The sequence below is a fragment of the Centruroides sculpturatus genome, unplaced genomic scaffold (assembly GCF_000671375.1).
Source record: "Centruroides sculpturatus isolate CEXI.00-Female unplaced genomic scaffold, Cexi_2.0 scaffold214, whole genome shotgun sequence".
NCBI lineage: Eukaryota > Metazoa > Arthropoda > Arachnida > Scorpiones > Buthidae > Centruroides > Centruroides sculpturatus.
Window position 1 is genome coordinate 748,586 of NW_019384569.1, and position 19,008 is coordinate 767,593.

The 19,008-nt window shown below is 35.4% G+C and overlaps 1 protein-coding gene across 1 annotated transcript; it reads right to left on the reverse strand.

Annotated features, from left to right (window-relative positions):
- Positions 1-9,526: 9,526 nt before the first annotated feature.
- Positions 9,527-10,714, reverse strand: LOC111624139. The gene has a single exon (XM_023366933.1). The coding sequence runs from the start codon at positions 10,712-10,714 to the stop codon at positions 9,527-9,529; it is 1,188 nt and encodes a 395-aa protein (XP_023222701.1).
- Between the last annotated feature and the right edge of the window lie 8,294 nt (positions 10,715-19,008).

Here is a 19,008-nt window from a genome sequence, read left to right on the forward strand (position 1 = left end):
TACACTAACTTAACAATAATGGAAGAAAAGAATAGAAACAAGAGGACGAAGGAAGAATATATACAATAGAAACAGAAATACCCGGGATTTTGTTGGCGTATTTGCACTATGCGTGCTGTTGGGTGGGACACCACACGATATTCTCCAAAAATTTGACTCATTGTCTTCTTCTTCTTCTATACTTAAGATTTTTTCTTTCACTGTTGTCGATTCTACCTTAAAACAGGACTCCTTGTCTTAACATACTTCCGAGATCTCTGGTCGTTGCTAACACGACTCGGAGCGTTCTCTCACGTTTGTATACTTCGCAGTCCAGCTAGAAAATGACTTGTCCGTTGTCTCTTTGTCCTCACAGTCCTGTTCACTCTTTGTTGTTCACATTTCTCAGAATTGGTCATCTTGTCCAAGGGAGGGATTTACATAAGAAATAGATAAAAAAGTCCTAGAAGGAAATAGAACAATAGGACAAAGGGTTGAAAGAAGAGACTAAATTTAAATTAATATTCACAAAAATATAGCGATGGAGGAAGTACAGTTACAACTACTTGCCTGTAGCTGTAACTGTACTTCCTCCATCGTTTTTGATTTCTTTGATTGTAGCTATATGCTTAACCTTTGCGAGTAAACTTCCTTTCTTCCATCTCAAAGGTGTAAAAAAGTTGTCAGTATGGACTGGTTGAAAGCAACATGTTACAATTATATCAGGCATTATTGACTAAAGAGAAAAATTACATTACAGTTAATGAAAGTTCCATTTTTTAATTGTATATTTTATTAAAACATTTAAAATTTGTAAAAATTATCAATTTAAACTTACCAATTACTTGATTTTCTGTACAAGAAACTTTCTTTCTTTCTTTCTTTAAGGGTTCAAATGGAGAAGAAACTCTTCAGATTTTTCTCCTATGTGTTATAAAAATTTCAAATTTGTACGAAAATAATTTTTTGCATAGACTTACAATGGAAATCAGTAGGGTACTATAGTACCCCGCGCGCCTAACGGAGTAACTTTTATTAGTGCGACTAACGGAGGTGGGTCGATCTGATTTACAGTTTCAAGAAAACGCTTATCGGTTGATATCGAGTCAATCATCATAGAAATGACCAATCAGACCATAAAAGGCGTAAAAACAGGATTTTTAAAGCCAATAAACGGCGAAAAAGTTTCCCGTAGACTTAGCATTGAAAGTTTGAAAGGTGGTGTTTTTTGGTGATATTTATTGCTAAATGGTGTTGAAAACATGTTTATTCGTCTAAATACTGTCAAGCGATTTTATAGCAATTGTTTACATACTTCGATGTGGTAGCCTTCGGGGGCGTGGCATTTCGCGGGAATATTTCCAGCAATTGTTTTTATAGGTCGATCTAATAACAGACATATAAATTAACCAATTACAGTGTAAAAGAAGTTTACTATCGATGTTATCTGCCAATAATCTCTATTTTTACCTCTAGTTGCTGTATGATTTTAGATTGTGTATTTTTGGAAATACTGAGATATTTTTGGCCCGGTGTTTGGTACAAAGAATTTAATTGTTGAAACAGTTAAAAAAACACATACAGGAAGACGATTGATAGCTTAGATAGCATCAGACTTGTTTACAGTTTGTAAAATACACTTTTGAAGTTGACAATTTTTTTTCGAAAAATTTCTAAAAACGGGAAACTTTCTGTTTTTCGTTAGTAATAAATAAAAACGACATATTTAAAGTAGTTTTCTTGATTAATATCAAAAACACATGCCAACAAACATTTAAAATGAAAAAATCGTGAAAAAACTATGCATTATGAAAAATTGAGTTTTAAAGGTGGGGTGCCATAGCACCCCACCTTTAAAACTCCGTGCGACATTTAGGGCTCCGCGCGTAACCACGAGTCAGGATTACTAGCAATCAAATGTCGTACTATTTACACAAATATGAAAATTTTTAGTAGTGAAACGGTCACAGAGGAAGACAGCGATACCGTAATACTTCGATTTTCGTTGACTTTGGTTTTCGTCGATTTTTTTGCAAAAAATTTGCCTCAGAGTTTGTTGGTATGCCACATGATTTCGTTGCTAATTTTCTGAAAACAAAGAGCTTGAGCTCACAAGTCGTCATGGCATTGTTTCTTGCTGTATGAGCATTACTTTGCACGCCTAGCAAAACAATTTCATTACTTCCCTTCTTTTTAGTTTCATCGTGGGACCAAAGAAAGTTTCCAGAGCCTGCAGCCCTTTGAAGAAGGCCAGGAACACGATCGAGTTAAGGGAAATCATTAAAAAATGAGAGATCGGCATTAAGATTGCTGAAATCGGCCGCATATAATACTGTACGAGAAGTCGTTTTTCACTGGAAAGCGACTTCTCGTTTCGTTGTGGCGAAAATGGAGGCTAATGTTAGCGAAAGGCGTAAATGTGCTAACAAAACAGAGACTGCAAACAGTTGAAGATGCCGAACAGTTATTATTAATTTCGATCAATCAAAACAGTTAGATGGCGATTCTGTTTTGGAGACCATCGTATTAGTTTATTATACTCATTTTATATTAATGTCTTATTCTTTTAGTATTGAACACTATGAAAACCGAGGTATCTTTGTATTACATTTGTAGAGTAAAATAAGGAAAAACTCAAATATGATTATATATATATATATATAATATAAAAGTAATGATAGAATAAATATAAAAAAAACAATCAAAACGTAATAAGTAAATACATTTTAATAGATATATTTAAAAGTTATTATATTCATAAATTATTAGATGGGCAACTATTTACATGATATTTTTCAACAAAGCAAACTAAACAAAGAACCTGTTGGCATCGTGCACATTTATCAAATCGAAGATTTTGGCAATTAATCTCAACACAATTTAAACTCTCAGTGTTTAAAAAAGAAAAACAAACTTGTTTTACATTTAAGAATTGACACTTTTTATTTATGAGGCCAGAAGCAAAGCATGCATGCTTAATCAAATTATTAAATATTGGTGCAGATAATTGATGATGATGAATCGAATGTAATTTTATAATGCCATTTCTAGTTGTCCAAAACAATTTCATCGAAGAATCATTACAGAATAATTGTATAGCATTTAAAATTTCTTTAGTTAAAAGTTTTAATTGTCTAAGAAATCCAACATCTAAAGGTTTGCATACAGACGTACACTTTGGTGGAATAATTAATATTTCGCATGAATTTTGATTTGTATATGTTTAAAATACTGTATTATAAATATTAATATTTGTTTGTCCACTCCACGAGTCAATTAGTCAAGTTCAAAACACACATACGCCAGTTAAATTCAAAAACTTATATATATTGAAAGTAAACGTATGTACAGTTACAAAAATTTTCACAAATAACAATTACAAAACGTCAGATGTTAACAAAGTTCAACACATGTATCCACTACAACAGGTTTGTCGGAAAGACACCTTGCGACGAAAACTTCTAATGTTATTTACCGCACAGCGAGACGAAATAATTTTCTAGGTCTGCTTAGGCTAAGTTAGAATGACCATGAGTTCCCTTGATATGTTTGAGACGAACTAAAGTCAACTGTGAGTCCACTTCATGTGTCCAAGGTGAACTAAAGTTTCCGCCACAACTCAATCCTTTTGTACGGATTGAAGTAAATCGGATTCCACCAATCAGCACTTAGTAGCGCTACAAGACGTCCGCTGATGGTCCGATGTTTTTCAACCAATCCGCGGTCGAGTTTTCAAAAGTTGTCAGATTGCTGTTTCTATGGCGACAACCGTCGTTCGTTGAAAAATGGAAAAGCACGGGAAATCATGTAACGGACGATTTTATCCCGACACCTCCACGGCCGAGGATCAAACTGAGCTTACTTAAGCCTGTTTGATCCCTTTCACAACACCCGACAATCTTACAAAAATTATCTGATGTCGGACTGACCCATACTTCCGGAAAATCCAGGAAGTTTATCCATCTACGCGCAGAGATGCCTTTGTTACTGATGCCTAATGATCGCTATCTTCCTCAGTCTCTAATCGAGAGAGAGCATCTGCGTTACCACGTAATTTCCCTTTTTGGTATTCAATCTGGATGTCGTGTCCTTGTAATGCAAGAGCCCAGCGCGTAAGTTTTGCACTCTAGGGTGTTGACAATGTCAAGTACTTTAAGGGGTTGTGGTCCGAGACCACCTTGACTGGTCTCACATAAATCCAGTAGTTAAATTTCCAAAGACCCCAAATGATTGCTCTTTCTTGATGGTAGCCCACCGGACCACCGCACCCTTTAGTTTTTCACTCGTGAAAGCTAACGGCCTTTCCTGCCCTTCCGGCGAGAATTGCGCCAAACAAACTCCGATAGCTTGATTCAATGCATCCTTGAATAACATGAAAGAACTCTCCGGGTCTGGCAAAAATAACTACGGCGCCCTTCCGAGCCTTGCTTTTACAGTCTCGAAGGTATTTTCGAGCTCCCGATTCCATTCTATCATTTTGGGCGCCTGTCGTGCGAGTAAATCTGTGAGGGGGTTAGTTAACCCTTTGTAATCCGAAATATAATCCCGATAGTAACCGTATATGCCCAAGAAACTTCTTAGCTGCTCTTTTGACTTAGGCAGAGCTAAGTTGGTTATCGTTCTGACTCTTTCAGGGTCAGGAGCATGTTGTCCGGAGCCTACAACATGCCCTTCAAATAAAAGGATAAGAGAGCTGTCCAGTTTTAAGCATTGGACTTAGCCTTTAGGAAGCTGAAAGAAGGGGAAGCATGAGATTTGAAGTGTGAAATACAGTAGGACAGGATAGTGTGAAGGAAGGCATGGGCCCCATGGGCGCCTGCTCCGCTTTTATTAAAACAAAATCATACACTTTGTAAACCAGATAAATATACAAACTTGTGACAATCCAATTATTAAAGTCCTGACAATTTTATCTTATATATTATTGTAGTTCGATTTAGAACACAACATTAACATGGTGATATCAGTACCTAATGGGTAAGGTTGGAAGAATGGACTACCACATGTCGTCCAATACCTTTCCTTACAATGGCGAAGATAACAGTAGAACCCTATCACAATTTACAAGTCCTAAGAGAATGTGTTACAATTTATATACTTATGGTTTACTTAACCATTTACAATTTTTTTTTCTGCCATTCAAACTAAAATACCCAATGGGTTTACACGATTATATTGTTAATTCCTAATTACATATACTTTCAATGTCGGTTAGTCCGTGTAGCTGTCTTCGTTGTCGTCTTCGCTTTCTTCACTAGTCATTATTTCTTCTTTACTGTTGTCGTCCTCATAATCTTCTTCTTCTATATCGGTGTTTTCATTTTCATTTTCTGTTTCTGAATTCTCCTCACGTTCACTTTTCTGGTTGTGGCCAGTACGTTGGTGAATTTGGTGAGGAAATTTTACCAGCACTTGCGTTTCTGTAATGTACGTTTCTAATGCCTTCATTAGGTTCTTGTTTGTCGCTATGTCCGTGTTTTTGGCGGCCAGTTGTAACCTGCATGTAGACAACTTTTAGTAAGTTTGTCTCGTTGTTTTATGTATTTAGTGCACTCACATATATAGTGGTGAACATTGTCTTCTTTGTCAATGTCCACATCACACATAGGTTTAACCGTTTTTTTAAAGCGATAAAGATATGCTTTAAAGTTGCCGTGTGCAGTAATGCATTGTGTGCTTCCAAAGGACGGTTTGAAGCTTTTATTTTGTAGTCTATCTTTGATGTTTGGAAAGAATTTGTAACAATGTCTGCCAGTTGTTGAATCAGTCCACTCCTCTTGCCATTGTTTGTCTGTTATATTCCTTATTTGTCTTTTGATTTCACTTGATCAGGATTCTGGTGTAGCACTCTTTTGTATTGATTTTTGTTGCACGTTTGGCCAATGCGTCCACTTTTTCGTTTCTGTCGTGACCTTTGTGACTTGGTATCCAGTTGTATGTGATTTTCTGCTTATTGTGGACTTTCTCTGATAGTTCAATTAGCTCGTTTATTAGTTTTGTTCTTCTGTTCTTCGTTTTAAGCAAGTGCAGAGTCATCTGACTGTCCGTGAAAATGTTTATGTCACCTTTGCGTTGGTTCTTGTTCTTCTCGATGTATTCAAGAGCTTTGTAAATCGCAAAACTTTCAGCTTGTACTGTTGTGCAATGGTTGGCAATTTTCAGTGATGCTTGACAAGTTATCCGGTCATTTTTTCCTTTTATTATTATGCCACTTTCTACACCATCCGATGTGCGTGACTTGTCAGTGTATATATTTGTTCATGTCCCTTTGTTTATGTTTTCTTGATAGTTCATGTTGATAGTGTAACTCTCTTTTTTTGCTGGATTTCTTATTGTTGTGGCCTTATCTATGTCTTCTGTGTCATGATTAATAATCATTTTTAATAATTGAACATTATTGGAGAGGTTTCTTGTTTTTATTTCCTTCTTTATTTCATTTTCTGTTTTATTATGTATATTCTCCTTTAAAAGATTCCTCTCCCAGATGATCTTTTTTGCTATCAAGTGGATAGGTTTAATTTTTGCAATTACTAGTAGGGCATCGGTGGGAGACGTCCTGTAAGCCCTGCAAATTCGAATGGCGGCTTTCCTTTGGATGGATATTAATTTTCTTTTATTGTGAATGGTGTGCAGTGCTTCTCCCCATACTTGAACTCCGTACAGCACTCCCAGCTCTATGTCTCCTTTGTAGATCAATCGAGCATTTGTAGAATTTATCCTTCATGTGTTCCTGCTGATTTGTTCTATTAAGTTAGCTTTTTCAACCATTTTCTTGTAGATTTCTTGTATGTGACTTTTCCAATTTAGTTTTCTATCAAAGAATATTCCCAGATATCTGATACTCTAAACATTTTTGATATTTCTTCCCCCAATTTTGACTCCAATTGGTTTTTTCAGTTGTCTTCTCTAGTTTTTCCTTGTGCAGACTAGTGCCTCACATTTAGAGTGGTTGATGTGCTGTTTATATTTGATATTCCAATCGTTTATGATTTTTAGTACAGTAGAACCTTGAAAACTCGGCCTAATGTGGACTGAAGGGTGGCCGAGTTTGTGAAAATGCCGGGTTATCGGGAATGGGGTTAAAAAAATAAGTACGAGTGTTTCCTCAGAAAATACTGTACTGTACTTGTATGTATTGGTTACTTGACAATATAACAAAGAATAAACTGCCCAAATACCCTTAAACAAAGGAAAAGTACGTCCTTTATGAAGGCATAGAGCCTTTACTACATGAAAATGAAAATTAATGAATACACTGTGTACAGTAATTTACCTGATAAGACAGACCTCAGAAAAATACTTTATGAGAGCATAAAGCTGTCTATAATGAAAATTAATTAACTAAGGATTTTTTTGCCCTGCCAGGTGTGGCCGAGTTATCCGGAGTGCCGGGTTATCGAGAGCCGAGTTTTCGAGGTTCTACTGTATTTTGTTTGCCTCTTCCTTTAACATGTCACAGTTGTTATTTGCGACCATAACCAATGCATCATCTGCAAATGCTTGTATCCGGATTGTATCAGTATTTGGTATCCTGTTCAATAACCCATCAAATGCCAGGTTCCAAAGACCTGGTCCACTCTTGGAGCCTTGTGGGCACCCTCTGGCTATTGTTTTTTCACCGTTATGCTGTTTGTGTAATACCCTGCCTTTCTTTCCATTAAGTAGTCCTTAGTTATGTTTTTTAAGTTGTTTGGGCACTTTATTTTGTTTAGTCTTTTCATAATACTGGCCACCACATATAGTCGAAAGCTTTCTTGAAATCAATTTTTATTAGGATTGCATGTTGTCCGTTGTTCCATGCTGTGTTAATGAATTGTTTTACCTTCATTGCTGCATCTATCGTTGATCTCCCTTGTTTAAAACCAAGTTGATTACTGTTCATGAGGTTATTGTTTTGTTGATGCCAAATTATCCTTTTGATGATCAGCCCATCCAATATTTTCCCCATTACGGGTAAGAAACTAATAGGTCTATAGTCATCGGGTTTTTCCGGATTATCAGTTTTTGGTATCAGTTTAACATTTACTTGTTTCCACACTGTCGGAAAGTGTTGAAGTTTAAGACATTGATTAAATAGATGTACCAGTGCAATAGGAATATGCTGAAAAATCCTTTTGATTATCTCCGCGGTTATTTGATTTATTCCTGGGCTTTTCTTGTTTGTTAGTGTATTAATTGCCTTCTCTATTTCCTTGAATGTGAAAATATTATCTTCCTCATTTGATGATTTTTGTTGTGCTTGGTGTCTTATTTCCCTATGTATTTCTAAGTCCTCCGATTGCTGATCATTTGGAAAATGAAAGTCTAGGATACGTTTAATATTATCTTCCACATTGATGTTTGGTTGATCACTGATTATGTCCGGAATGTGTGTTTTCGCCTGCCTTTTAAATATTATATTGTATGGTTGCCCAAGGGTCTTTATTGTTTATTTTTCCACAAAATTCTCTCCAGGTGGTGTTATGTTGTTTATTTATTTTCTTTTTATGTAATTTCAATACCTTATTATAATCTTCTTTTCCCTTTCTTTTTTCATTCTCGTTTGTGATCTTATCTATTTTTTTTTTCATTAATCTCCTTATTTCCTTTTTCCTTCTTGTAAGTTCTGTTGTCCACCATATTGTTTTGTTAATAGTGGCTTTCTTGAAATGCATTGTTTCTTCACAGGACTCTTTTATAATTTGTGTTATGTATTTCACATATTGTTCTAATTCTTCTTTATTCTTTATTTTATGTGAATGGTAGTTCCTCCATTTTTCCGCAAATTTTTCCTGAAAGAGATTCCAGTTTATGTTTTTATATGTGATACTCCTCTTAGTCGTTTGGTGGTCAATTTGTAGTTCTGTTAAGATGTATCGATGATCGCTCACTGATGTCCATAGAAGCGTTTCACAATTGAGAATTTTGTGGATAATATCATTAGTGTTTAAGAATACATCTGTCCAACCCTCAGCGAAACCAGTGTAGAAGGTAGGTATGGTTGACATGTTGGATGACACCATGTTTATTTCGTCCATCAAGTTATTAAGCAGTCTTCCTCTCTCGTCTTCTTGCCAGGTGGACTTTGCATTTGCATCTCCCGTAACAATAATGTCTTTATCTCTGAATTCCCGTAAAATTTTTTCTAATTGGTTTATGCTCTCCTGATTGTTGGAATATGGTGAGAAATATATGCTTACAAGAATAATTGGGTTTTTTTGGTTTAGGATGACCGTTGTAATAATGTCATTGCTGTATTGAGGCATTAACATAATATCAATTTCTTCTTTCCTGACAATAATCTCACTTTTTGGATTTTTCTGTTTACTGTTGGTTATTATTCTCCAGTTGTTAAAACGGGTAATCTTATTGTTAATTGTGTTTAGTTCTTGTATGGTTATTATGTCTATATCTAAGTCATTGGCTGTTTTTATCACAATTGAGCTTGCTGCTCTACTTCTTTGAACATTTATTTTTAGTATTTTTATTTTTTTATTCCCTTCCATCCTTCGTTTAGCTGTTGGTGTTTTAGTAATTTCGGTTATATCCTTATAGTCCATAATCGGTTCTACGTTTCTATTCTTTTTGCTATTGGGCAGTTCGGGTGTAAGGCACTATTATTTGTCGGATTTTTTTTATCATTAGTTTGTTGTTTGTTTTCATTGTGACAGTTAATACAGCATGGTGGTTCCCTTAATCTGTCACACTTTAAGAATTTATGGTCCTTACCACAGTGACTGCAATGTTGTTTATTAGTGCAGGTTCTTGCCTTGTGCCCTGTTCCACAACATCTGTAACATCTTAAAATTGGTACAGAATCGTCTACCTTTATCGTTGCCCAGTCCATGGATATGTGTTTCTCTCTAATGAAAATGTTTATTATTTGTGATGTTACGGACAAAACCACGTGTCTACAGTTTGGTTTTTGATTTCCTCTGGTTATTATCGTGCTTATTCTGCACTCCTCCTTAAATTTTTCTAACTCTATTTCGTTCCAGATATTATTTTGACTGTGAACGTATGTCAGTATTTTTTCCTCTGGTATTGCTTGTGGGACATTTAGGAGTATTACTCTTGGCCGACGTCCCTCCGATTTTTTACATATTATTTTACTATTCATGTCCGGTATTTCGTTTATGGCTCTTTCCAGAATTTTACTCTGGTTCCTATTCCCTACTCTTATACACAGTCCTTTATCCCTTATCTCTTTCACTGTTGTAATCTTGGTTTTTAACTTCTGTGGTTCTATTTTATTTTTGAGTTCTTCAGTTACCTCGTTCATATTTATCAGTTTGCCGTCCTCCTGTTCTTTTGGGTACAGAAGCACTGCGTGTGAGCCTCCTGTGCCCTCAATGTTTATTTTCTGATCTAATGATCTTTTTATCTTCCTTGTTGTTTCACTCGGTCTTATATTTCTTTTCGTTACTTCACTGTATGTTGGTTGTATCTCGTTTTGTTGTGGTTTGGTATTCTTTCTTACTTCCTTGACTATGGCGTGCATCTCGTGCAAATAGCCGAAAAGTTTTGCTACACTTTCTCTTATTTTTATTCTTTCCTTCTGCTTGATGTTCGTGTTGGTGTGTTCCGGGCAGAGCTCTAGAACAATCCCAAGAAGCCTATTGGCATCTTTTAGAAGGGTATTTTCCGGTATGTCAGTACTACTTTGCCCTAAATCCTTTCTTCTTCCCTCCAACTCCTCGTTAAGAGGAGTTAATGTAGCTCTTGGCGCAATGAGTGATGTATCAAAAGTAGGCATAGTGATATAATAATATAAAAGAAGGATGTGTGTAATGATAAAGGCTGGCACAGTGCCCAGGCAATACTGAAACACCGAGTATGCACTCAATGAGACAGTATGAAAGGAAATAGAAATAAAAATCAAACTATGGATAAAACTAAATGAAAATTATGCTATATGATATAATATCCAAATAACTAAATGCTAAAAGTAGTAATCGAATAAAATATAACTTATAAGATGTGAAAAAGGTAAAGGAACACAAAATTATAGTTAAATATTTAATAAGTGAGAAAAAACGTTCAAATAAAAAATGAGGAAAANGTGAAAAAGGTAAAGTAACACAAAATTATAGTTAAATATTTAATAAGTGAGAAAAAACGTTCAAATAAAAAATGAGGAAAAATATATGATACAAATAAAAGTAGAATTAATAACAGGTCGATTGGTATATAAAACACCAGGAGACGACCAGCGAAAGTCGAGAAAACGAACGAAAAGGGGTCAGTAAGGGGAGACTAACCCGGCCACATGCTAAGGTCAATGACCTTTGGTCCCTTTGTTCTCTCCCAATCTAAAAACGACGTAACTCCTTAAAAATAGAAATAACGAGACGAGATTTTAACGCCAGATAGCTATTACGCTAACTAAAGGAACACCCAAAGGAGAGCGGCTCCGGTGGCTTGATAAGCCCGAAACCCGAAAAGTTTCGGTCGCCAAAAAATGGAAATGGCACGTCGCCCGAAAAAAGAAAGTCACCGTCCGAAAGGGCGGAAAACCCCCTATCTAATGATGTAAAACAAAACAACCTACCGGCGGAATCGGGCCGGAAAGAGTTGTGGAAAATCCAAAATATTCCGGGTTCTGTAATTCCGTCACGGCTGGTCAGATCCAAAAAAACTATACATCAATCAAAAGTGGTCGTCTAGCTGAATCTAACGATGTATAACAGTCGGTGGATTGAAGCTCTGGAACGCTGATGTGACGATCGAAAGACGGAGCACAAGTTGACACGACCCGGCTATGGGCTATCCCTACAACATGCCCGAGATATAAGATGTGCAGTTTGGCAAACTGACATTTGTTGACATTGATCGTCAGTCCCGTGTCCCTTAATGCTCCTAAGACCATCTTAATGTGGTGTAGATGTTCTGGCCAACTCTGCGAGTATATGGCTACGTCATCGATATATGCTACAGCAAAGATTTTAAAAGGGGCCAACACCAAATCCATCAGCCTTTGAAATGTTGCAGCTGCATTTCTTAACCCAAAAGGCATGACTTCCCACTCAAACTGACCATGATGGGTGACAAACGCGGTGAGGTGTTTGCTAGTTGCTTCCAACGGCACTTGCCAGTACCCCTTACAAAGGTCCAGCGATGTTATGTACTCTACCTGGCCTCGGCCAACTGGTAGATTAATTCGGCGGACAGCACCATCGGATAGCGGTCCGGAATGGTTACATCACTCTCCTCTTTCTTAAAAACCACAGTACAAATTTTTTTTGAAGATTACTGTGTGTTTTTATATGATTCTTATAATTTAGCAACAACTTATTCGTCTTATCTTACGAAGGTTCTCTGCCTGATCATCCGTTTGGTTCTGGAAACAATAGGGATGTTTGAATCCAGGTAAAACGGCTCAATACGTATTTCTACCCGATATAATTTAGTAACGGGTGAATATTAGCAAAGGGGAACTTATTCCCACTTGTAAATTATCATCATCTGGTTTGATAACTCTTTCCTTTCTCTACAGCTGGATGGACAAGTTCAAGCATTTGCTTTTAACATTAGTTAAAAGTTGCTGCCGGGAGACGAAAATTCAATTTTCGGGCACATTATTCGTACTATCAATTGCGTCTATTATTCGTACTATCAAACGTCTTGTTGAATATATATATATATATATATACACAGGATATATAAAATTTATCATATTACTAANAAAAAATATACGTATTTTGGAAATGTTAAGTCGAATTAGTCTAGAATCGATTAATTTTATGAAAGAAAACCTTTCAAACAGCCGTAGTCCGTAAACTATGATTCCTACAAAATTGATTCATAAAGAACGGAACGTATCTACCATCTTATAGGGGGATCTACTGTATTTACATATTTACTGCAAATTCTGACATTAAATAATAATAAACTTTAAAGAATCTATAAAACAAACCTCTAGACATGTTACTGCGACTCTGTCCAGTATATAGTCTGTGATGAAGTGTAAAGTGAGTTTGCCAAATTACATCACAGTCAAATGCACCAGGCATAAACTTCAAAGTTGCTTCTAAATAATTATTTTGATTATCCTAAAAATGATAAAGAACACCTCAAAAAGGGTTTTCTGGGTTTTAACTTATATGTTTCGCGTAACAAAAGGAATAAGGCGGTGCCGGGAAAACAAATACATAGGGGTCCAGGCACTTTTGTGGTTATTTTATTTGGGAATGTCCTATTAGTTACACCATTATCTTTCTTAAGACTCTTTTGTTGTATCTACCTGCTGTTTATTCTACATAGCCGGTTACATGTCAATGGTGCTTTTCGAGGACTGTAAACGGTTCAATCGTACACTTTCTAACGAGTCCATCTATTGTTGATGGGGGACCTGACGATTCAGACGTCGTCTTCTGGTTACTGATCGGGTAACTCGCCTAGGAGGAGAGGCTGCTCTCTCCTGGCGGTACCGTTCTGCTTGTCTAGTGGGCGACTCATTCTGGTTGATGATGTCGTCCGGCAATAAATATGGGTCCAGAGTGGCGAATTCTAATGGGATACTGTGGGGATGCTGTATTCTGTTTCTCGGCTGGGAATGGGGACGATTCCTTGACAGATTATTTGCATTAGTTGCATTATTGTTGACAATTGGAGTGTACACTCTATGTTAAGAGTTATAGTGTGAGGTCGCTCCTGCATTTCCTCTTCTGCTAAGAAGTGTCTCCTTCTTCGGGCAGCATATAACAGACACGCCTCCTGGATATTAGCAGGCATTGGCCGGTTGTTATTTTCTGACATTATCTGAAAAAGTTGTAATACACATAACAGTTTATTACAAAAATATTTCTATATGTAATTAAGATATTTCCAGGGTATAGCAGGAGTTAATATCAGAATCGCCTCCGTCTTTTTGGCAGGGGGCGATGATGCATCGGACGATTCATCTGATTCTGAATCAGTCGATGAATCAGTGGTGTTGGATGCTGGAGGTGAAGTGGAAGGGGAACGTATCTCTTCCACGTGTTTGCTCCCTAGCTCCGTTGACGGGGAGGAACATAATATTTCTGGAGCAAAAGCAGAGTACTCGTCCATCTTGTCACCTTCTACATGTCCTGAGGTCATGTATTTCCCTATCTGTTGCACCCACCGTTGCTGAGCTTCAATCCTATATCTGTCATGAGGGGCTACTTCGAAACTCAAGGATAGAACGGTCATGGTCACCTATTTATGGAAATAGGTAAAGATAACTCGGATTTAAGTATTCTGGCAGTCATAAATGGGTCTTCTTCACAACCCTGTTTTAACTGTGCATCCTCTTCTGCGGTAGTAAACTTTAAACGACCCTTCGGCTTTTTTGGTGAAACAATTCCGCTTTCAATCTTCTGTTTTCAGATTTTATAAACTGTTCGCTTGCTGATCTTAAACATTTCTACTTTTTTCTTTAACAGTTTTGCCATCTTCTCTATGCTGAATAACTAATTCCCTAATGTCCTTTGAAATAGCTTTAGGCATTTTCTCAAGCTTTTTATATTACACAAAAGAGCGTCTAATCTAGGGGTCCCGAAACTTTTTATCCCGTCGACCCCTTTATAGAATATTTGCCTTCTTATCGACCCCCAGATTATATATTTAACAAAAACATTAAATCATTTCTGCATTTCTGATGTTAAGCGATAAGGAGACCTGCATAACAACCCAACAAAACAATTTATAGTTCCCATTTCTTATGAAATCCACCCAATAACATTAACAGAAAACGGAGATATTTTCCACTGATTTATAATCTTAAAAAATAATAGCAAAATTATGGATAAATGGAAATTTGCCTATACAAGCCTTGTAGTTTTTAAACCGTACGTGTCATAATACGTAAAACACAATTATCTTTGAAAACATAACATAAGTTATATTGGATGAAAAAAATCTCTTACTGTCATGTTGCGACTACTACTGAATGCCTTAAAAATATGTTAATTAACATACCTTTTTATTAAAATAGTTGATATTAGTGGGATGGATGTGTCTGAAGAGAAACAGCAAGATTATTGATATTCGGTTGAAAATTGATAAGTTTTCAACCGAAGCAAATCACCACAGTTTTCCAAGTTCAATCTGTTCCTCTGTTTTGTCAAAATTGCGTTCGCTTGGCTAAAACCAGCTTCAGCCATGTATGAAGTTGGGAACGCAAGTAAGAAAGGTTCGGCTTCTACTCTGAGCTTAAGATATTTAGGGTACGTTTATTTCTGAGCTAATTTTACTATCAGCACGCTCAGCCTGTATACTTTTTGTCCGAGTGCCACGCTCATTGGCGTTTACTTTAGAGCTATGTAACGTCATGTGTAGCGAAATTGGTAAGCTCGGAGTGCTAGCTAGTTCGTTATCGAGCTTTGCGCTAATTCACTATGGCTGCTCTCATAAAAAAATTACTTTCTGTACAAAGTACTAAAGATGGAATTAGTTTTCGAAATATAAACGGCAGAAAGTATTTTTATTGGTAAATTTCAATTGTTTGTTGTGTAAAATGTTTACAATGATATTTTTTTCATTGTAAGGTTCAATAGCTTTAGATGGCTTTATTCGTAAACAGAGTTAATTAATGTGAAAAAATTAAGTTCGAATTCATTGTTTATAATTAAAAGTGAGGTTTACCTAATACGCATTTGGAATCTTCAGAAATGTTATGTTCAGAGCATTAAATAAATCGTAAAGAAATGAACAGCATTAATAATACTGTAATCCAAAATTACATAAGTTTGTATACTTGAATGAATTTTCACTTACATATGGGAAATGACTTCTCAAGAAATTGTATTATTTGAATACCATTTTTCTATTACAAACTAAAGTTATATGATGACAGAGTAATGCTTATTTCTATTGAAATAGGCTACTGCTTCTTCAGTTGATGTCTTAATAGCCATATGCTTTTCATTAATAGAGCCTCTAATTCCAGGAAAACCAGATTGGGTATAAAAAATTCCTTACATCATCCTGCTGTGTGATGGCCAAGAGATCATTTTTCATTTTCATTTAACACTAACTTGTAAGAAAGAATTAACAACTTTATTTAAAATATTCCACGCAGTCCGTCTAAACATATTAAAACGATCGCCAATACCCTTAGAGGAAAGAAAGAAAAAGTGTTTTGTATTTAATATCAATTATTTGTTAATTTTGAACTCAGTTTAGTTACACCACAACAAAACAACGTCACATCTATTCACTGGGTAAAACAATTGCTTTAAATATGTATTATATGTATGTATAATCTACTATTCTCTTATAAACTGCATCTAATTTCATATATTACTTCGTATAAACAAACCTGAATGATTCTTGATTTGCCAATGTCCATAGATAGCGTAAAAGCTGCTTTTGAGGAGACACGGGTCGTCTTCCAGAGGAAGTAATTTTTCGGTGTCTATAATTGGGCTTATTTTTTAGAGGAGAATTTCAAAACTTTCTCTTGTAAGTCTAAGGTTGTTTAAAATCAGTTGGCTTATAAAAGGGTAGAGTCTCTTCAATAAAAGTTTCTATCTTTTTTATTTTACCTTACTTTTCTTTTTTCATTTTTCTACAATTATATCCACAATAAAATCATCCTCGTCCGATTCGGAATCAAGTAGTTATATCTGTAACGTAAGATTTAAAATAGCAGCTTTGACAATATTATTTGCAGGAAACCGCCATATTTCTTGTTAGCGTTCGCGTTTACTTTCGAACTGGACATGTAAACGCGAATACACATGCTAATGACATCACTTCCGGTGTTCGGAAGTAGCACTATTAGCTCAGAAGTAAACGCACCCTTTGTGGCAATATTGTTTTTGCTCCAAAATTCACCGAGGTTTTTATTTTTAAACAACGCTTTAGTTTCGAGATCTACACATATTTCACTCAGTTTATCTTCTAAGCCAGGTTCACTACCTTCATTATCTATTTTTATATCAAATGGATTAGCAAACCATTCGGAAACATGCATATTCTCCAATTCTTTGAAACGTGCTTTAAAGTCTTCTTTTAATTTATCAATATGTTTAATATATATCTCCAAATCACGGTAGGAATTTTTTTCATTTTTTTTTTCTTTCTTTCGTCTCCTCCCCGGTTTATATGGAGATTATATTTTCATTTTCTTTTAGTACTCGCAAGTTTGAAAAATATATAAAATTGGATCGTGCCAGTGAAGATTTAAATAGCTCCATTTTTACTTGAAAGGCCATTATAATTGTTCGAGCTTGAACAATTGTAACTTTTTTTTCCTCGCAAACGCTTATGTACTATATTAATGATTTTCGATATATTACGATATTTTCTCTGTAAAGGACAAAATATCTACATTTAGATATAAAATATTTAGCGTGACAACCCTACAGACATAAGTTGCACTGTTACACTCTAGTGTAACAATGTAACGTATGTCTGTGTGTAATGAACTACCAGTGATCTTAATATGTTTGTAACACTAGTACAGTTGCCAGATGCGTGAAAACAGAGTAACACATGCTTAAAGCGGCGTAGGCTAAGGCAAAACTCAAGTTATAACTAGGGTTGTCAGTAATGTTGTAGATCATATCCGTATTTCGAATTTTTATTGGAATATTCTATTTTTTACCTAGATAGTTTAATTGATCATCTTTGGTATTAATCGACCTCCTTTCGACCCTCGTGTATTAATCGACCACTTTGGGGACCCCTAGTCTAATCTAACCATGCGTTTTTGTCGACTTTATCGTTAAGAAAGTCTAAGTTAGAAGTGTCCTGAAAATGCAAATGATAAGTTACGACGGCGCTTATCGATTATACACAGGTTCGTACTTCATTGGACCGAACTGGCGGGGTCAAAAGATCTATTCTCCGGGCAAAGGGGTGAAGACGGGAGAAATAAGGGAACTAATGATGAAAGAACAAATTTTACGCGAATTTTAGCACTTAAAACTCTCAAGGTGAGTGAACAGTAGAAAACTCCCCGTTCAGTTTCACCTGCTTATAAACATGAGGATTTAAGAAATGTCGCAGTTTCTGAATTACAAAAGAAATTAAACGAATTAAGGGACAAAGGCAGAACTTTTAGAAAGGTACACGTTTAAAATAATAAGTATAAATTGATGCTTTTACAGTTGTTAGCTTTCGCTTTTGATCTTGTAACAGAGTTATGAGGACAATTATGAGTTTTAATTACTTAACTTTAATTTGTAATATACTTTTGAAATTTTAGATACAGAACAAACACGAAACAAAATAGTAAAAATCATTGTCATTAATGTTTGATGATAGTTAAAATAATTTCAACTATTTTTGAAATGTAACAATTATAAGGACACCATATTTTGGCAAAATTCATATAATTTATTATTTAATTTGACCTCTTATCATTTGAATAACATCAACTACTCTATCAGGCATACATGTCGTTTGAATCCAATTTGCATTTGTTTTATTTCAATATTTTCTCATTCATCCATAATATGTAATTTTAACTTGTTTACTTAATAATAATTGTTATTTTGACCATAAACTATTTTCATTATTATATTCCATAAATTTTCTGTCGGACTAATATATGGACTTCTAGTTTGCCAGTCTAATGCATTTTTTTATGTTTTACATTAATAAACCAGACTTTAGTTAATTTTGATGCATGGAATAGAGCATTGTCTCGTTGAAATATCTAATTACTTCCATCAATTAAAAGTTCAAATGCGATGAAATTTTTTTTAACATATCCTGATATTTTGAAGAATCCATGTTTTCATTAATAACGACAATATCAGTTTTTCCGTTGAATCTCAAACCATTACATTGCCGCTTCCTAACTGAACTACTCATTCTAACTTTGGGCTCTCTTTTCACATTATGCCAATAGTATCCATAACCATCTGGTTCATCTAAATTATACTTTCTTCATCAGAAAACACAACGTTTTCCAATTCCTCGGTCCAGCTTATGACAGATTTAGCTTATTGAAATCTTTGTTTCTTGTGTACATTATTTTATGTTACCACATCGTCTGAATGGACACAGATTTTGGTAAATTTGCAGCTACCTGTCCAGTTGTTAGCTGATAATTTCCTTGTTGTTTTGTAAGGA

Coding starts and splice junctions, on each gene's coding strand:
- LOC111624139 (XM_023366933.1), bottom strand. CDS start 10,714: ATGCCTACTTTTGATACATCACTCATTGCGCCAAGAGCTACATTAACT.